We start from the raw sequence: 18,191 nt of genomic DNA, 5'->3' as shown, positions 1-18,191 counted from the left end.
GCCAGAATAAGTGCCAATAACTCCTTTTCAACAGTTGAATAATTTTTCTGGTGTACATTAAATTTCTTTGAGAAATAAGCTATTGGGTGTTCAATATGATCCACACCCTTCTGTAACAGTACTGCCCCAGCAGCTTCATCACTAACATCTGTGGCGATTGAGAATGGCTTCGAGAAATCCGGCGCTTTGAGCACAGGTTGATAACACAGGATGGTTTGCAAATGTTCAAACGCCTCCTGGCAAAGATCACTCCATGAAAACCTTTCACTCTTCCCTAAGAGCTTTGTTACGGGGAGAGCAATGCCAGCAAAGTTCTTACAGAATTTTCGATAATACCCAACCATCCCTAAAAACCTTCTCAAAGCTTTCCTGCTAGTTGGAACAGAAACTTCAGCAATCGGTTGAAGCTTGGCCTGGGAGCCAAGCTGGCCTTGGCCCAGCGGATACCCCAGATATGTGACCATGGCATGGCCAAACTCACTTTTAGCCAGGCTCACCGTAAGATTGGCCTTGGAAAGTCTATCAAACAGTTGCTCTACTGCTGCATTATGTTCTTCCCATGTGTCACTCCAGACCACCAGGTTATCAATACTGGCCTCTGTGTTTTCTAACCCTTTAATCACCGAATTGGTCATTCTCCGAAATGTCCCTGGTGCATTTTTCATCTCGAAGGGCAAAACATTGTATTCATACAGCCCTGAGGGTGTAACAAACGCTGAGATCTCTCTGGCCCTGTCGGTCAATGGAACACACCAGTATCCCTTCAACAGATCAATCTTCGTGAGGTACTTAGCCTTTCCCACTTTATCAACACAGTCATCCACTCTGGGGATAGGATAAGCATCCGTCTTGGTTATGGCATTAATTTTCTGGTAGTCAGTACAGAATCTCATGGTACCGTCCGGCTTAGGTACAAGGACGCATGGTGACGCCCAGTCTGAGGTAGATGGCCTAATAATACCGGTTGCTAGCATGTACCCGATCTCTTTTTCAACTTCTCTATTTTTTCCTGAAGTTCATTCTGTAAGGATGCTGTTTAATGGGCTGAGCTGAATTCAGAATGACATCATGCACTGCCCCGATGGATCGTCTTGCTTTGTCAGGAAATAAATCTTTATGTTTCTTAATGAGCTCCTGCAATTGCTCTCTTTGTGCAGGCCCCAAATGGCCAACGAAGGGTCTCAGCCTGAAACATCGACTGTACCTCTTCCTAGAGATGCTGCCTGGCCTGCTGCGTTCTCCAGCAACTTTGATATGTGTTGCTTGAATTTCCAGCATCTGCAGAATTCCTGTAAGTTTTGTGTGACCAACCTTATCAGTAAGGTTTTTTAAGATAAGGGAATTTGTAAGTCTCGTGGACACGATACTCAGTTTAGTGAAATGATTTTTCTCCTCTTTATCAAATTCCTCAGCCCCCCCTTGTTTTCGTGGTCATACCTACTGGTACCACCTCAGACTCATGATACGGTTTCAACATATTAACATGAACAAACTGCGTGGCCTTCCTCCTGTCATGAATTTCAATATCGTAATTCAAAGAATCAATTTTCTTCACTATGCAGTATGGCCCATGGAATTTTGCTTGGAGGGGGTTGGTCACAAGAAGCAGTAGTACTTTGTTACTGACTCTTACTCACTCTTCCTTCAGTTAGTCCTGACGAAGGGTCTCGGCCTGAAACGTCGACTGCACCTCTGCCTAGAGATGCTGCCTGGCCCGCTGCATTCACCAGCAACTTTGATGTGTGTTGCCAGTACTTTGTTTCCCACTTCAAACACTTGCTCCCTCGCTCTCTTATCAAACCACTGATTCATTTTAATTTGGGAGTGCTGCAGATTCTTCCTGGCAAGGTCGCAGGCCTTGTTAAGCCTTTTTTCGGAATTTTAAAACATAGTCTAACACGCCGACACACACGTCTGGGTTAGACCATTGCTCTCTGAGCAGGGGCAAAGGTCCTTTGGGCCTATGGCCGAAAATGAGTTCAAACGGGCTGAACCCCAGGGACTCTTGAATAGTGTCCCTCACAGCAAAAAGTAGTAAGTGTATCCCCTCATCCCAGCCCTTCTCATTCTCATGGCAGTAGGTCTTAATCATAGTTTTTAAAGTGGAATGAAACCTCTCCAGAGCCCCTTGAGACTCCGGGTGATAGGCAGATGACACAATCTGTTGAGCTCCCAGCTCAGGCACTACTTGCTGGAACATTTTTGAATTGAAGTTGCTGCCCTGGTCGGATTGAATTTCTTTGGGTAAACCTACCAGTGCAAAAAACTTGCTGAGTGCTTTTACCACAGTCTTGACCAGGATGTTTCTGAGAGGCACAGCTTTCGGAAACCTAGATGCAGCACACATTATTGCTAACAAATACTGGTGACCAGCTGCAGTCTTTGGCAAAGGGCCTGCACAATCCACTATGACCCGGGAAAAGGTTCACCAAAAGCAGGGATTGGCTGAAGTGGGGCTTTTGGAATGGCCTGGTTAGGTTTTCCCACCACCTGACACGTATGACACCCTCTACAGTAATTGACAATATCCTTCCTCACGTTAGGCCAATAAAACTCCCTCATGATCCTGTGCACCGTCTTCTTTACTCCAAAATGTCTCCCTGAAGGCATCTTATGGGCCAGGTTTAAAAATTCAACCCTGCAAACCTTTGGAACCACCACCTGGTGCACAATAGCCCAATCCTCAATGGCAGGCACAGTGGCTGGTCTCCACGTCCTCATCAACACCCCATCCTTAAGATAATACCCCATTGTTTCTTTCTGAATTTCCTCCTCAGGGAGAGCTGTCTCTTTTAAATCCACAATTTCTAGATCTCTATTTTGCTCCTCTATGAACTCCTTCCTTGACAAGGACAGGTCTTTCCTCTCCTCCTTGCTTTCCTCAGCCTTACTACCCCTAAATCCTGTTGGTATAAGGACGGTAGGAAAGTCTCGGATAAATCAATATTAGCAGCAGCAGCCTTTCTGTGCCACTGCGCATGCGGGATACACATCAGCGTCTCTGGGCGGGTCCTCAGCAGCAGCAGGCTTACTTGTGAGCTGAACTGCTGGATAAATATCCCCACCTGCAAAGTCATTACCGAGTAAGATATCAACATGGTCTATCCGTAGTTCAGATTGGACCCCTTTTCTGACTGGTTTCGTTACCAAGTCACATTTCAAGATTATCTTATGCAAAGGCACGACCTCTGTTCCTTTTCCAAGGCCCTTAAAGATGTTTACTTTCCCAGTGTCTGTCTCAGCACCGAATTCCAAAACATTATTTTATATCAGTGACTGGAAAGCTCCAGTATCTCTCCATATTCTAACTGGGACTGGGTTTGACCCCTCCTTCACAGACACAAACCCTTCTTAAATAAATCTCTCGAGTCCCTCTTATATTTTAACCGTCTGAACGCTGGCAGTTGGGGTTTTCTCTTTCTCCTTTCCTTTTCCCCTTTTCGTAGCAAAACAATTTGACGCCACATGGCCAGGTTTTCCACAAGAGTAACACTTAAAACTGGGAAATTTTCTCCCTGACTGCTTCCCTTCCTCCTTAGTTTTATCACTAATCCCCGGTTTACTCTCTGGTTTAGCCTGTGGATTATCTCTACTCCCTTGTGGGTTAATCTCAGTGGGGAAAAACTTAACTTTATGAGTTAGGGCATATTCGGCTGCTAACTTAGCATTTTCTGAGTGTCGCTGCCCCTTTTCCATCTAAGTGCGTCCTTGTCTCCGCCGAGACGCAGTTTTTAAACTCTTCAAGCAATATTAAATTCTTCAAGTTATCAGTATTCTCATTTTCCTCTTTTGAAGCACACCACCGATGAAAGTATACGCGTTTCTTATGGGCAAACTCCAGATATGTTTGGTTCCAGGATTTTCTCAAACCTCGAATCCTTTGGCTGTAGGCCTCCGGGGCTAACTCATAAGCCTTAAACACAGCATCCTTCACTTTATCATAATCTTTTGTGTCTTCAAGAGACAGGGCTGCATATGTTTGCTGGGCCTTTCCCTTTACCACACTGTGTAGTAACACCGCCCACTGCTCCCGCGGCCACTCCCAATTACGGGTCACCTTCTCGAAATGTAGGAAATACCTATCAATTTCTGCTTCATCAAGTGGAGGCACTAACCTAACTTCCCGACTGACACTAAACTCCTCCTCACGGTTCACCACCTGAGCGTTCTGTTGCCATCCCTCCCTTTCAAACGCTCTCTGTTTCTCTGCCTCTCTCATCTACAATTTCAACCTCTCTAACTTTAACTGTTCCAGGTGTACCTCCACCTCCTCATTCACTACAGGAAACCTCCTTAACTTCCCCTCTTCAAGTGTCTGTATAGAGACATAATATTCAGCTATTTTCCTTTGAATTTCTGCTTTCATCATACCTCTCTTTACATTCACTTCTTTAGCAAGGTCCCGCAACTCATATTTTCTAGCCTTCTTCACGGACACGGGGTCTGGCGGTTCCAGAAATCCCGAAACTTCCATTTCTGCTGTTTTTCCACACAACCAAATCAAAATTCCAAATCAAAAGGGATTTTTCCCAATCAATTCAAACCAGCCTCCCGACCGATTTGTTCATATCGCGGACATAGGCCCCAATTTTGTCACGTACCCCATGACAGGAATAAAGTACCAGCAGAAATAGAAACCACTTTGGAGTCTAGTATTGCTAGAAACTAATAATATTTATTAATAACTACACAATACAGAAAACTAAGTGAACATAAATCAAACAGGGTAGCAATAAGTAGATGTAAGTAAGTGTGGAATATATATACGTGTGAAAAACCAAGCTTCTTTAGGTCTAGGGGTAAAAAGATACAGTCTTACGATATTGAGTAAAGTTCAGTTCGTGGAATTTAGTTGAATGGCGATGGAGAGAGAGAGAGAGAGAGAGAGAGAGAGAGAGAGAGAGAGAGAGAGAGAGAGAGAGAGAGAGAGAGAGAGAGAGAGAGAGAGAGAGAGAGAGAGAGAGAGAGAGAGAGAGAGAGAGAGAGAGAGAGAGATGAGTCTTGAGTCTTGAGGTGAGCTGTTGCCGTCGATTTTCTTGCTGTCCTCCGAAATCCTTCACAAGTCACTGACTGTGAACTAACAACAAAGAGGACCGTACTTCGGTGTGGTTGAGCTGTCTACCCAGGCCAGGGTCGGATACATAGACAACTCCCCACTGGTCTTGCCTTTGAATCTTCACTGGCAGAGCACTTGGATCGATCTGCCTGATCGGTCCTCCAAAAACCCACTTTCTCTGTGGGCACCACAAAGCTCATTTAGTGTCCCGATCATGTGTCTGAGGTTTGTATTATCTGACCTCCTATTTATTTCCCTGTGCTAAGCATCACTTGTCATTCAAAGAGTCCCTCCTACCTTTGTCTGTGAGGACATGTAAGCAAGCAACAAGTCCTTGGAATTAACATCAATAATGTCCTGTCGAGCACCTTCGAGCTGTTCAGTATTATCTCCAAAGTTAGCTCCCGTGACAGTCCAACCATCACTCTTTGTCTCTCTCTCTCTCTCTCTTCAAAACAAACCATCAATGATAAATGACTCTCCTGTAACTCTTCAAACAGTTAATGTGGACACTCCTGGATCCCTTCACACCATAAACCTCCCTCACCTCCTACCATCTTCAGGAAGGTGTGCAGAAGTTCCTGAAGTCCGATAATATCCACCTCCTCCGCCAGGAGAAGGAACATAGTCCGTTTTGCAAAGTCGTCAACATCCACACGACCCTCGACTTTCCTTGTAACTAATAAACCCATCGGCGTCCATGTCAAATTCCGTAAACGCCGCCCTGAGTTCTGTCAAACACGGAATTCGGGCGTCCCCGCCAGTTTCCAGGTTCACAGACCCGTTGAAAATGAACTGGAAGGAGCCCCATTGGGAGGCAGATAGTGGGCGTGAATAGGAAGGGGTGGGTCCCATTGGGTGTGAACGGGAAGGGGTGGGTCCCATTGGGAGTGAACGGCAAGGACTGGGTCCATTGGGTGTGCGGAAGATGGGAAGGAATGAGAAGGGGTGGGGTCCATTTGGAGTTCAGGCGATGGGGATGAATAGGCAAGGGTGGAGTTTGATTGGGAGCGTGCCCCGTGTGAGCGGACTGGAAGGGACCGCGTCCTCCTAGGAGTGCGGATGGTGGGAGAGGACGGGAAGGGGTGGGGTCCCGGTTTTGCAAAATTTTCCTCATCTTCGATTTCATCCTCAGCTACTTCTGGACCCTAGAAATCAAATGTGATTGTTAACTGCAGGGGTTCTAATATCGACCTGTACTCCCCTGCCCGTGTGTGCCCCCTCACACCTTTGCCCACTCCGTGCACCCCTTCGTTACACTACTTCTCTTCCTGCCCCTCTGACCTTCTCTACAGAGATTCCTCTGGTGTGTGTGTGGGGGGGGGGGGAGGGGGCCGTGGTCCCTGTGCTACGAGCTGAGAGTGTCCTCACTAATCCGTTTCAACTTGAGAATTTAGCTGATATATTTCACTCTACAGAGACCTTTTCTCCATGTCTGGGCAGGAGATGGCAAGATTGGACAGTGCAGAGGGAGCTTCACTCTGTGCCAGACCCCGGGAGTGTGTGATGGGACGTGAAGAGGGAGATTCACTCTGTGTCTGACCCCGGGAGTGTGTGATGGGACGGTGTGGAGGGAGATTCACTCTGTGTCTGACCCCGGGAGTGTGTGATGGGACGGTGTGGGGGGAGATTCACTCTGTGTCTGAGCCCGGGAGTGTGTGATGGGACAGTGTGGGGGGAGATTCACTCTGTGTCTGACCCCGGGAGTGTGTGATGGGACGGTGGGGAGGGAGATTCACTCTGTGTCTGACCCCGGGAGTGTGTGATGGGACGGTGCGGAGGGAGATTCACTCTGTGTCTGACCCCGGGAGTGTGTGATGGGACGGTGGGGAGGGAGATTCACTCTGTGTCTGACCCCGGGAGTGTGTGACGGGACGGTGCGGGGGGAGATTCACTCTGTGTCTGACCCCGGGAGTGTGTGATGGGACGGTGGGGAGGGAGATTCACTCTGTGTCTGACCCCGGGAGTGTGTGATGGGACGGTGCGCAGGGAGATTCACTCTGTGTCTGACCCCGGGAGTGTGTGACGGGACGGTGTGGAGGAAGCTTCACTCCCTGTCTGACCCCGAGAGTGTGTGATGGGACGGTGCGGAGGGAGATTCACTCTGTGTCTGACCCCGAGAGGGCGAGACTGGACGGTGTGGAGGGAGATTCACTCTGTGTCTGACCCCGGGGGTGTGTGATGGGACGGTGTGGAGGGAGCTTCACTCTGTGTCTGACCCCGGGAGTCTGTGATGGGACGGTGTGGAGGCAGATTCACTCTGTGTTTGACCCCGGGAGTGTGTGATGGGACGGTGCGGAGGGAGATTCACTCTGTGTCTGACCCCGGGGGTGTGTGATGGGACGGTGTGGAGGGAGCTTCACTCTGTGTCTGACCCCGGGAGTCTGTGATGGGACGGTGTGGAGGCAGATTCACTCTGTGTTTGACCCCGGGAGTGTGTGATGGGACGGTGCGGAGGGAGATTCACTCTGTGTCTGACCCCGGGAGTTTGTGATGGGATGGAGTGGAGGGAGATTCATTTTGTGTCCGACCCCGGGAGTGTGTGATGGGACAGTCAGGGCCACAGACAGTCCTTGCAGGTGAGGCGACATTTCACCTGTGAGTCGACTGGGGTGATATACTGCGTCCGGTGCTCCCGATGCGGCCTTCTATATATCGGCGAGACCCGACGCAGCCTGGGAAACCGTTTCGCTGAACACCCACACTCTGTCGCCAGAGAAAGCAGGATCTCCCAGTGGCCACACATTTTAATTCCACGTCCCCTTCCCATTCTTGTATGTCTGTCCACGGCCTCCTCTCCTGTCAAGATGAAGCCATACTCAGGTTGGAAGAACATCTTATGTTCTGAGTGGGTAGCCTCCAAACTGATGGCATGAACATTGACTTCTCAAACCCGTTAATGCCCCACCACCCCTTTCTACACCATCCCTTGTTTATTTATTTATTTATAATCTTTTATGTTTTTTTCTTTTGTTTCCCCTCTCTTTTTTCTCCCTCTGTCCCTCTCACTATAACTCCTTGCCTCTCCTCTCCCCCTTTCTTTCTCGCTTGGCCTCCCATCCCACGATCCTCTCCCTTCTCCAGCCTTGTATCCATTTTGACAAACATCTTTCCGGCTCTCAGCTCCATCCCTCCCCCTCCTGTCTTCTCCAATCATTTTGAATCTCCCCCTCCCCCTCTCAAATCTCTTCATTCAGTTAGTCCTGACGAAGGGTCTCGGCCCGAAACGTCAACCGTACCTTTTCCTATAGGTGCTGCCGGACCTGCTGAGTTCCACCAGCATTTTGTGTGTGTGGCTTGAATTTCCAGCATCTGCAGATTTCCCCGTGTTTGCATTTTCTGATCTCCTTTGTCGTTTTTTTTTTCTGCGAGAGCAAGGAGAGTGCGCAGGGAGGTGGAGGTCAGGGTAGTGTAAGTATCTGGGGAATGAGGAAGCAGTGGTCAGCCTGGATGGGGATGGGGAGTGAAGAGATCCTGGGGACCAGACACTATTTTACTGACATCCCTGAGCTTGGAGCTGAGAGGCTGCTGTACCAGTGTGAGGAGCTCAGACCCATTCTTGCAGTACACCGGGTGCGGGGGGCAGCAGGAACCCCAGGGTACTGTTTCTCCTCTAGTGAGACTCGAGTCCAACACCAAGACAGGAAGTTACAGCGGTTTATTGATTTCATCATGACAAATGTAAATTAAACAATGTGTGAGCTGCTCGTGTGCAGGGATAAATAAGCTGCTCCCGATTCACTCACAGTCACACACAGTTAACTGTCCGGTGACAATGAGAGACTGGTTGAATAATCAGTCCCGTTTCTCACCGTCACTCTGCATCGGGGAACCGATGATTACAAAATCACACTTTAGGGTCGTGTCCGAGATCGCTGCAGATCCAGGGTCACTGCCGAGGTATTTGTCAATTTAACATCATTATATCAGCCAGACAGCCGAATGCACCGTCCTCAGCAAAGGGAGCAAAAGGATTCTCTCCCGGGATAATCCCACCCCGGGACACCGGTGTCCCAGACTGAGCCCCGGCCACCGGTCTCTTCCGGTCTGTGTAATTCCCCGGGGTCTCACGTGGGGGAGTCTCGAACACGCACATCCGGCGGAAGCTGTGCCGTTGGACAACAGGCGGAAATACGTCACTGAGGGACCGCTTCCGAAGTCACAGAGCGCTGAACGGGAGTCAGCTCCGTCAGAAACGTTGGGAATTAAAGCCGGCGCGCGGCCATTAAAGGTAAGGGCAGGAGTTAAAGGGGAGGGCGGGGAATCGGCCAAAATGACCCCATCCCGCGGGCGGGGATGTTCACACATTCAGATGTTCCAACGGTCACTGTCAGTCCGGGTCTGGGTTCCTGCAGAGATCTCAGTTCCTTCTCCCCGGTCTCACTGAACTCATTGTTCCCCAGCCTGAAACAGCAGGGAAATAAAGACGAAATAAACAGATTATATAACAGTGTCGGTAACAGGGGACTGGGGTTAATGTTTCAACAGCACTCGCAGACAAATATCACCAGAAAACCCGCGGATTCGCTGATATTTTATCACATTGAACATTAACACAAATACTCACCAGATCCACTCCAGACTCGGGAGGGTCAGTATGAGGCGGCGGAGAGCGGGGACAGATCGGTCTGTCAGCGAATTTAATCCCAGCTCCAGCTCCGTCAGTGATGAGTTTGTACTGAGAGCGGAGGCGAGATCCTCGGCACCAGAATCTGTGAGACCGACACTGTCCAGCCTGGAGATGAGAGAGAGTGAGGGTGAAGTACACAGAGAGACAGGAGACGGTACAAATCCCCAGTGTTTATCAGTAACTCAATTACTGATCACATTATGTTCAGTGTCAGACACCCAGTGACTGTAAACACAATCTCCCACAGTCTGGTACTTACCACAGTTTCTGTATTTTACACTCCGGGTTCCTCAGAGCCGCAGACACCAGTTTCACTCCTGAATCTCCCAGTTTATTAAAACCCAGGTCCAGTTCCGTCAGTGATGGGTTTGTACTGAGAGCGGAGACGAGATCCTCGGCACCAGAGTCTTTAAGACAAACACCGCCCAGCCTGGAGATGAGAGAGAGTGAGGGTGAAGGACACAGAGAGACAGGAGACGGTACAAATCCCCAGTGTTTATCAGTAACACAATTACTGATCACATTAATGTTCAGTGTCAGACATCCAGTGACTGTAAACACAATCTCCCACAGTCTGGTACTTACCACAGTTTCTGTATTTTACACTCCGGGTTCCTTAGAGCCGCAGACACCAGTTTCACTCCTGAATCTCCAAGTTTATTAAAACCCAGGTTCAGCTCCGTCAGTGATGGGTTTGTACTGAGAGCGCAGGCGAGATCCTCGGCACCAGAATCTGTGAGACCGACTTTGTCCAGACTGTAGGTGAGAGAGAGTGAGGGTGAGGGACACAGAGAGACAGGAGATGGTACAAATCCCCAGTATTTATAAGTAACACATTTAATGATCACAATAATGTTCAGTGTCAGACACCCAGTGACTGTAAACACAATCTCCCACAGTCTGGTACTTACCCCAGTGTCTGTATTTTACAGTCCAGGTTCCTCAGAGCCGCAGACACCATTTTCACTCCTGAATCTCCCAGTTTATTCTCCCCAAGTCTAAGCACAAACAGACAAATTGATGAACAAAGTGATTCAAACGGCGGATATTTCCACAGATTGTACGGGAGGGGTGTGTCTGAACTGAGGCCCACAATCGGGAGTGGAGATGCGCCCATGGGTTCTGGGTATCTGGTAGTCAGCACAGTCACACAGGTGGACTGATGGTGATAGTCACACACGGGGAAGGGCAGGGGAGGACAATCTCACAATGGTATTTATTTCCTTCTCACTGGGACAGTCTGCTGACGGTCTCTTGTCCCTCACTGGGAAGGGGGTGTGAATCTCTGACCCACCTGCTGCAGTCAGTGTTGGTAACAGTGAGAAGGAACATTGTCAATGGACGTGTCACAGGCAGCGAGAAACACGGCCATTCCTGTGATTTACTACCATTAAACCAATGGCCGTTGTTCACTGATCTGATGAAGTCTCCAACATCCCTTCACAAGGAACCACAGAACCCTCCTGTCCTTGGGGAATTACTGACTGATCCCCGGGCATTTGTCACAATTCATCACAATCTGATTTTGCTAGTTTTAACCAAATCCCTTAACATTGAAGCAACACAATGGAACATTTTCACAGCTCACAGTGAAAGATAAATCAAGTTACCTCAACTCCTGGCACTTGTGCAGCCCGGGTCCCAGCCGCTGGATTCCTTCACACTGAATGTGGCAGTTCTCCAGGTCGAGCTGTTTTATTGTATCACAGAGTCCGATGGCATGAGACAGGACCGCGCAGTCAATCGGGGTCAGTGTCATTCCACTGAATGAAAGTGTTTCCACAGATCCCAGTGCGGCCTGAGCCAGTCCACGATTCTGAGACTCAAACAGGTAGTGCAATGTGTTCAGGAGGCTCCTTTTACCAGCTTCACTCCTTGTGTTTCCACTCTGGCGTTTAACCTCCTCCTTCACCCAGTCAATCACCCGGCAGGTTGTTTGATGAGGAAATGGACCCAGAAACTCCTCCAGGCCACGAGTTGTAATTGGAGAGGAGAGACCAGCAACAAAACGGAGAAATACCCCAAATCGCCCATCTGTCATGTTGTGGGCTTCAGTGAGGAATTTCAGGATATCCCCGGGATGTGGATTCAGGAATTGTGCGACTGCAGCTACAAACTCTTGGATGGTGAGGTGTGGGAATGTGTACACCACGCTCTGGGCAGAATCCTCTCTCTCCAAAAGCTCCATCAGGAACCCGGACAGGAACTGGGAAGGCTGCAGATTGTAGTTGATTAAATCTCCATCTGTAAACACAATCTTCTTCGCGGACACTCCTCTGAAGGCCATCTGACCAACCCTGAGTAACACATCACGGGGGTTCTCAATCTCACGGCCGTGGTTTTTCAGGATGTTGTAAATATAGTAGGAGTACAGTTGGGTGATGGTCTTGGGAACTCGCTGCGGGTCCCTGACTCTTTGTGTGAAGAAGGGGCCCAGTGCCAGAGCGAGGATCCAGCAGTAGGAGGGGTTGTAGCTCATGGTGTACAGGATCTCGTTCTCCTTCACGTGTTTGAAAACAGCTTCTGCCACCGTCTGATCTTCAAAATGCCTGAAGAAATATTCCTTCCGTTCCTCACCAACAAATCCCAGGATTTCAGCCCGGACACCGATGTCTGCCTTTTCCAATAAATGTAACGCAGTGGGGCGAGTGGTCACCAGCACTGAACACCCTGGGAGCAGCTTGCCCTGGATTAAACTGTACACAATGTCAGACACCTCACACCACCACTCGGGATCTGGGCACTGGTGCTTGGGTTCTGTATCTCTCTGACCGTCAGCAAAGTCGACGTTGTGTTTGAATTCATCCAATCCATCGAATATAAACAGTAATCCCTCCCGGTTCTTCCAGACCTCTCTCAGGGAATTCCCAAAGTAAGGATACTGATCCAGAATCAGTTCCCTCAGGTTTATTCTGCAGTTAATGGAGTTTAAATCTCGGAATTTGAAACTGAAGACAAACTGGAATTGTTGGTATATTTTCCCCGTGGCCCAGTCATAAACAATCTTTTGCACCATTGTTGTTTTCCCGATTCCCGGGACTCCGGCCACTGCTGCGGACATGCCTGTTTTGTTTCCAAAGACAGATCTTTTAAATTTTTGCAGAAAACTCCTCGTAAATAATTGATCAGTCCGGATTTTTTCCAGCTGTCCGCGGAGATGTTTTTCTCTCCACTCCTCGTGGTCTCTGCCTCTTGCCAGCAGCTCATGTTCCACCAGTCTCCGATCTCGAACAGTAGAAATGACCGTGAGCTCAGCGTATCGATCAACCAGCTGGAAAACCTTCACCTTCTCCCTCATCAGGATCGTGTTCACTCTCAGTGTTTCAGTTTGTGCCCGCAGAGTCTCCATGTGTTTCCTTCGAACATCTTTGGATGGACAGAAATAGGTTGTCAATGCCCAATCTGATGAACATGGAGCACACAACAGTTTTTCTTCAATAAAAATAAAAAAACTTGTTAAAGGCATTGTTTGGGTAAAATTGGGAGGTCAGAGCTAAGAGTGTCTGAGAATGAACGATGGCCCAGAAACATTTCTGATCTGATTCAGTTTCACTGTGAAAGGCTCCCCTCTCCCCTCTGTTTGTAGTTTGCAGATTCCCCGGTGTACCAGCGAGCACCAAGTGCACACGTGATTCTGGAGAGGAGAGTGTTGTGTGGAGCGGCTGGTTTCACCGCTTTCACTGCTCAGCTTCTGCTGAACTGGGCAACACTGCAGACGGTAACAGTGGGGGGAGGGGGGCATCTACTTGCTCTACTGACTTTTACTTTTCTCACAATGGACCCCATGTTCTTGACAGTCCTTTAGGATTAAGCTGTCAGTACTGAGCCACAGAAAAGGAACACTATTTCTGTTTCCTTCTCCAGGCTGTACCAGTCTCAATGTAACACACCCCGCACTAGTCTACTGTCTCTTATTCTCTGAGGAGCTGGTACATGACCTCAGGCAATTCCCCGATGATGTGCGGAAGAGCAGGAAGCTGAAGAGGATGGCAGCGGTAATAGGGAACTCTATAGTCAGGGGGACAGGGAGGCGATTCTGTGGACAGAAAATGGAAACACCGATGGTCTTCGCCTCTCAGGTGCCTTTGTCCGAAATGTTTCTGGACGCGTCCACAATATCCTGAGAAAGGATGTTGAGCAGCCAGAGGTCGGGGCAAACGTTCGTACCGACGACATAGGAAGAGAAAAGGGAGGAGGTCTGGAAAACAGAACATAGGGAGTTAGGTAAAAAGCTGAGAAGCAGGACGTCAAATGTAGTCATCTCAGGATTGCTGCCTGTGCCACCTGACAGTGGAAATAAGAGTAGAATGAGGTGGCAGAGAAATTGTGGTTGAAGATTTGGAGCAGGGGGCAGTGATTCAGATTTCTGGATAATTGGGACCACTTCTGGGGCAGGTAAGACCTGTACAAAAGGGATGGGCTGCACGTGAATCCGATGAGGACCAATATTCTTACGGGCAGATTTACTGGAGCTGTTGGGAGTGTTTTAAGCTAAAATGTCAGGGGGATTGGAACTCGGACGATAGAGTTGTGGATGAACCAGCAGGTTTACAAGTAGACGATGGGTGTAACATGAATGTAAGGAAGGACAAGCCAATGACTGGGTTCAAATCTGGACAGAGCAAAGTGTTCAATTGGACCACATAGACTAAATTCAAAAGGACGCAGATGCAGGACTGAACGCATTGTATTTAAATGCGCACAGCGTTCGGAATAGGCTGGACGAACGCTTGGCGCAATTAGAGATTGGTCGGTATGATGTTGCGGGCATCACTGAGTCGTGGCTGAAAGAAGACCACAGTTGGGAGCTTAACGGTATAGGATGTACGTCTTGTCGAAAGGACAGGCAGGAAGGCATGGGCGGTGGTATTGTAGCTGTGTTGGTTCGAGATAGAATCACATCTTTAGAAAAGTGATGGCATAGGGTCAGAGAATGTTGAATCTTTGTGGGTGGACATAAGAATCCGCAACGGTTAAAAAAAAAAGATTTATGGGAATCCTTTATTGGCCTGCAAATAGTAGCGAAGGTGTGGGGTTGAGATTGCAAAGGGAGCTGGAAAAGGCATGTAATAAATGTGATGACGCAATTGTAATGGGGGACTTCAATATGCTCGCGGAATAAGAAAATCAAACAAACTTCAGGAGTTGGATCGCAAGAGAGGGACTTTACTGAATTCCGATGAGTTAGCGTTTTAGAGCAGTTTGTGCTTAGCAATACTCAGGGAAGGGCTATCTTTGATTGGGTGTTGTGCAATAACCCTGATCCTATGAGGGAGCTTAATGTAAAAGAACCCTTAAGAGGTAGTGATCATCATTTGAATGAATGAATGAATTGATTCTGCAGTTTGAGAGGGAGAAGCATAACTTACAGTATCAGTATCGCAATGGAATAAAGGGAATTACAGAGGCACGAGAGAGAAGCTTACCCAGGTAGATTGGAGAAGGATACCAGTGGAGATGACGGCAGAGCTGAGATGGCTGAAGCTTCCGGGAACAGGTCACAAGTTGCAGGATAGATATGGGCTACGGAGGCAGAAGTTCTCAAGTGGCACGTATAGGCCACCATAGTTGACAAAGGAATTTAAAGACTACATAAAAGCCAAGGAAAGGGCATACAAGACAACAAACGTGAGGGAAAGTTGGATGAATAGAAAACTTTTAAAATCCAACAAAAGGCAACTAAAAAAGCTATAAGAAGGGGAAAGATGAAATATGAGGGCAGAAAAGCCAATAATATAAAGCAGGATAATAAACACTAAACACTTTTTTCAGTTATATAAACAGTAAGAAGGAAGTGAGAGTTGATACTGGAACACTGGAAAATGATGTTGGTGACATAGTAATGGTGGACAAACAAATGGCAGAATAACTTAATGTGTACTTTACATATATCTTCACTGTGCAAGACGCTAGCAGCGTGAAGTGGTCTGCGAGTGACAGGCAGTAGGAGTGAGTGCCATTCTATTACAAATTAAAAAGTTCTCGGCATACTGAAAGCTCTTAAGGTGCAAAGTCACCTGTGCCAGATGGACTACATCCCACAGTCATGAGAGAGGATGCTGAAGAGTTGACGGATGCATTGGTCATGAACTTTGAAGAATCACTTGATTCGGGCATGGTCCTGGAGGACTGGAAGATTGCAATTGTACCTCTACTCTTTAAGAAGGGAAGAGGGCAAAAGAAAGAAAATTATAGGCCAGTTAGCCAAACCTCAGTGATTGGGAAAGAGTTGGAGTCTCCTATTAAGGTTGAGATTTCAAGGTACTTGGAGACTAATGACAAAGTAAGTTAGCGTGGGTTTTGTTAGAATTCATTATGGAAGTAACAAGCAGGGTGGACAAAGGAGTCAGTGGATGGCATTTACTTGGATTTTCAGAAGGCATTTGATAGGGTGCCGCACATGAGTCTGCTTAACCAGATAAAAATCTATGGTGTCACAGGAAAGATACTGGCATGTGTCGCGGAATTACTGACAGGCAGCGAGTGGGAATAAAAGGGGCCTTTTCTGGTCGGCTGCCAGTGACTGCTGCTGTTCCACAGGGATCAGTATTGGGACCACTGGCTTTCAGATTGTTTGTCAATGATGTAGACGATGGAATGAAAGTTTGAGGATGATACAGAGATAGGTGCAGGGGTAGGTAGTGCGATTGCAACAGGACTGAGACAAATTGGAAGAATGGGCAAAAAGTGGCAGATGGAATAGAGTGTTGTAAATGTTCGATGATGCATCTAATATAAATGCTGAGCCTTTACAAGACGGTATTCAGGCCGCAGTTGGAGTATTGTCAACAGTTTTGTGCCTCATACCTCTGAAAAGACGTGTTGTCATTAGAGAGGGTCCAGAGGAGATTCAAGAGGATGATTCTGGGAATGAAGGGGTTAACATATGAGGTGTGTTTTGGCAACTTTGGGCCTATACTCACTGGAATTTTGAGGAATACGAGGGAATGTGTTTGAAACCTACCAAATGTTGAAAGGACCAGACAGGGTGGATATCCAGAACTAGAGGGCACAGCCTCAAAATTGAGGGGCGATGCTTTAAAACAGGTAAGAAGGATTTCGTTTTAGCTAGAGAGTACTGAATCTGTGGAATGCTCTGTCACAGACTGCAGTGGAGGCCGAGTCCATGGGTATATTTAAGGCAGAAGTTCCTGATCGGTCAGGGCATCAAAGGATATGGCGAGAGGGCAGGTGTATGGGGCTGACTGGGATCTGGGATTAGCCATGATGGAATGGCGGAGCAGACTGATGGGCTGAATGGCCTAATTCTGCTGCTACGTCTTGTGGGCTTTGGAGGAATAACAACAACTCTCGGCTTCGCTTTGGATCGGAGGTATGAGGTTTCCCTTGCTGAAGTTGGATGTTCCAATTGGAATGGTTTGCCTTCAGTTTTGTCAGATCCCAGGATACTCGGCCCTACAGAAAGGGGAACGCCGTGGTTTCATCTCTGACTGACTGGAATGTCTGTTTATCAAACTCGTAGAGGCCTCTGGGTGCACAGCCTGAGACCCGGAAGGTGTCGGGTGTTGTGACAAATGAAAATCGCTTTCTGTCCTTCAGCCACAGCAACAAAAACCTGTCTTCCCGACTCTGGCAGTCTCTAAACCGGCCTCTAAATACAGGTATTCAGACTGTCAGAGTGAAATAAAGACTTTGAGATTTCCGTTCCATCTCTTACCCTTCAGATGCACCGGCATTTCAGATACACCCCGCTCAGTGTCCATGTAGGCGAACTGGTCGTCACCTGTTCAAACAGATTAACCTGCATGAAGTCTGGTCTGTGTAATACTGTAAATTCATCAGCATTTACATCTGTAACACACAGTGTATTGTTCACCGTACCACGTTCCCGTATTTCATTCAATATTCTGCTCAGCTTCGGTAAATGGTGGTGTAGTTTCACAAAGGATTCCCACATCACCCTCCGGGCCCCGGAGCCCTTCTCCATCACTAGGTCCAGGAGGAGTTTGGAAGCTCCCGCTCGGTTTCCCTTCTCCGCCAGCTCAGTCACGCTCTGTAATGAACAATGGGGAATATATTGAGGAGCGGAGGGATGGGTACAAATCTACCCTGAACATGGACTGACCCAGTGCATTCTGCTCGCCGCAAATCACTAACAGCCATTGAAGTGTTCATAGTGGGGGAAAGAATTTAAAAGAAGTGAGCGGGGTCAGTCATGTCCTTCTCAACGCCACAGATTGTCGGGAAACATCCGCTTGGCAAGTTTTAAGTGGAGTAGACACAGTGTGAGTGAGCCAGGGATAGAGTGGGGAGTTGAGGCTTTGTGTCAGAGAAGGTTCAGTGAGGCGAGGTGGAGGCTTTAGGTAGATTTTGGATAGTATTTTCCCTTCCTTTTCACGGTTAGAACAGTGAGAATACCAGGCAGGATAGTGGAATGCTCTTCATACTGCGTGTAGCAAGGCAGGGAGACCGCCAGTGTCCCAGATAACTACACCTTCAGGAATTGCATCCAGCTGCAGCTTCTTACAGACTGTGATCAGGAAT

General features: G+C 48.1%; 1 protein-coding gene across 8 annotated transcripts in view; it reads right to left on the bottom strand.

The window, feature by feature from the left end:
- Window positions 1–4,136: 4,136 nt before the first annotated feature.
- LOC140208567 (NACHT, LRR and PYD domains-containing protein 3-like) overlaps window positions 4,137–18,191 on the bottom strand; it is a 47,025-nt gene continuing 32,970 nt past the window's right edge. For 3 of the 8 annotated variants that reach the window (XM_072277317.1, XM_072277318.1, XM_072277319.1), the window contains 8 exons: window positions 17,529–17,700; window positions 17,365–17,430; window positions 11,297–13,052; window positions 10,598–10,684; window positions 10,272–10,442; window positions 9,946–10,116; window positions 9,624–9,791; window positions 8,719–9,460 (listed from right to left, as the gene is read on the bottom strand). In XM_072277317.1, the coding sequence (XP_072133418.1) occupies window positions 9,301–9,460; window positions 9,624–9,791; window positions 9,946–10,116; window positions 10,272–10,442; window positions 10,598–10,684; window positions 11,297–13,052; window positions 17,365–17,430; window positions 17,529–17,700 (2,751 nt within the window). In that variant the 3' untranslated portion in view covers window positions 8,719–9,300. Of the gene's footprint in view, window positions 6,205–7,048; window positions 8,476–8,718; window positions 9,461–9,623; window positions 9,792–9,945; window positions 10,117–10,271; window positions 10,443–10,597; window positions 10,685–11,296; window positions 13,885–15,703; window positions 17,431–17,528; window positions 17,701–18,191 lie in introns of those variants that run through there. The other 5 variants (XR_011888827.1, XR_011888826.1, XM_072277320.1 and 2 more) reach the window with 5 other exon arrangements.

Source organism: Mobula birostris, chromosome 13 (assembly GCF_030028105.1).
Source record: "Mobula birostris isolate sMobBir1 chromosome 13, sMobBir1.hap1, whole genome shotgun sequence".
NCBI lineage: Eukaryota > Metazoa > Chordata > Chondrichthyes > Myliobatiformes > Myliobatidae > Mobula > Mobula birostris.
This window is presented reverse-complemented; position numbering and strand designations above follow the sequence as displayed.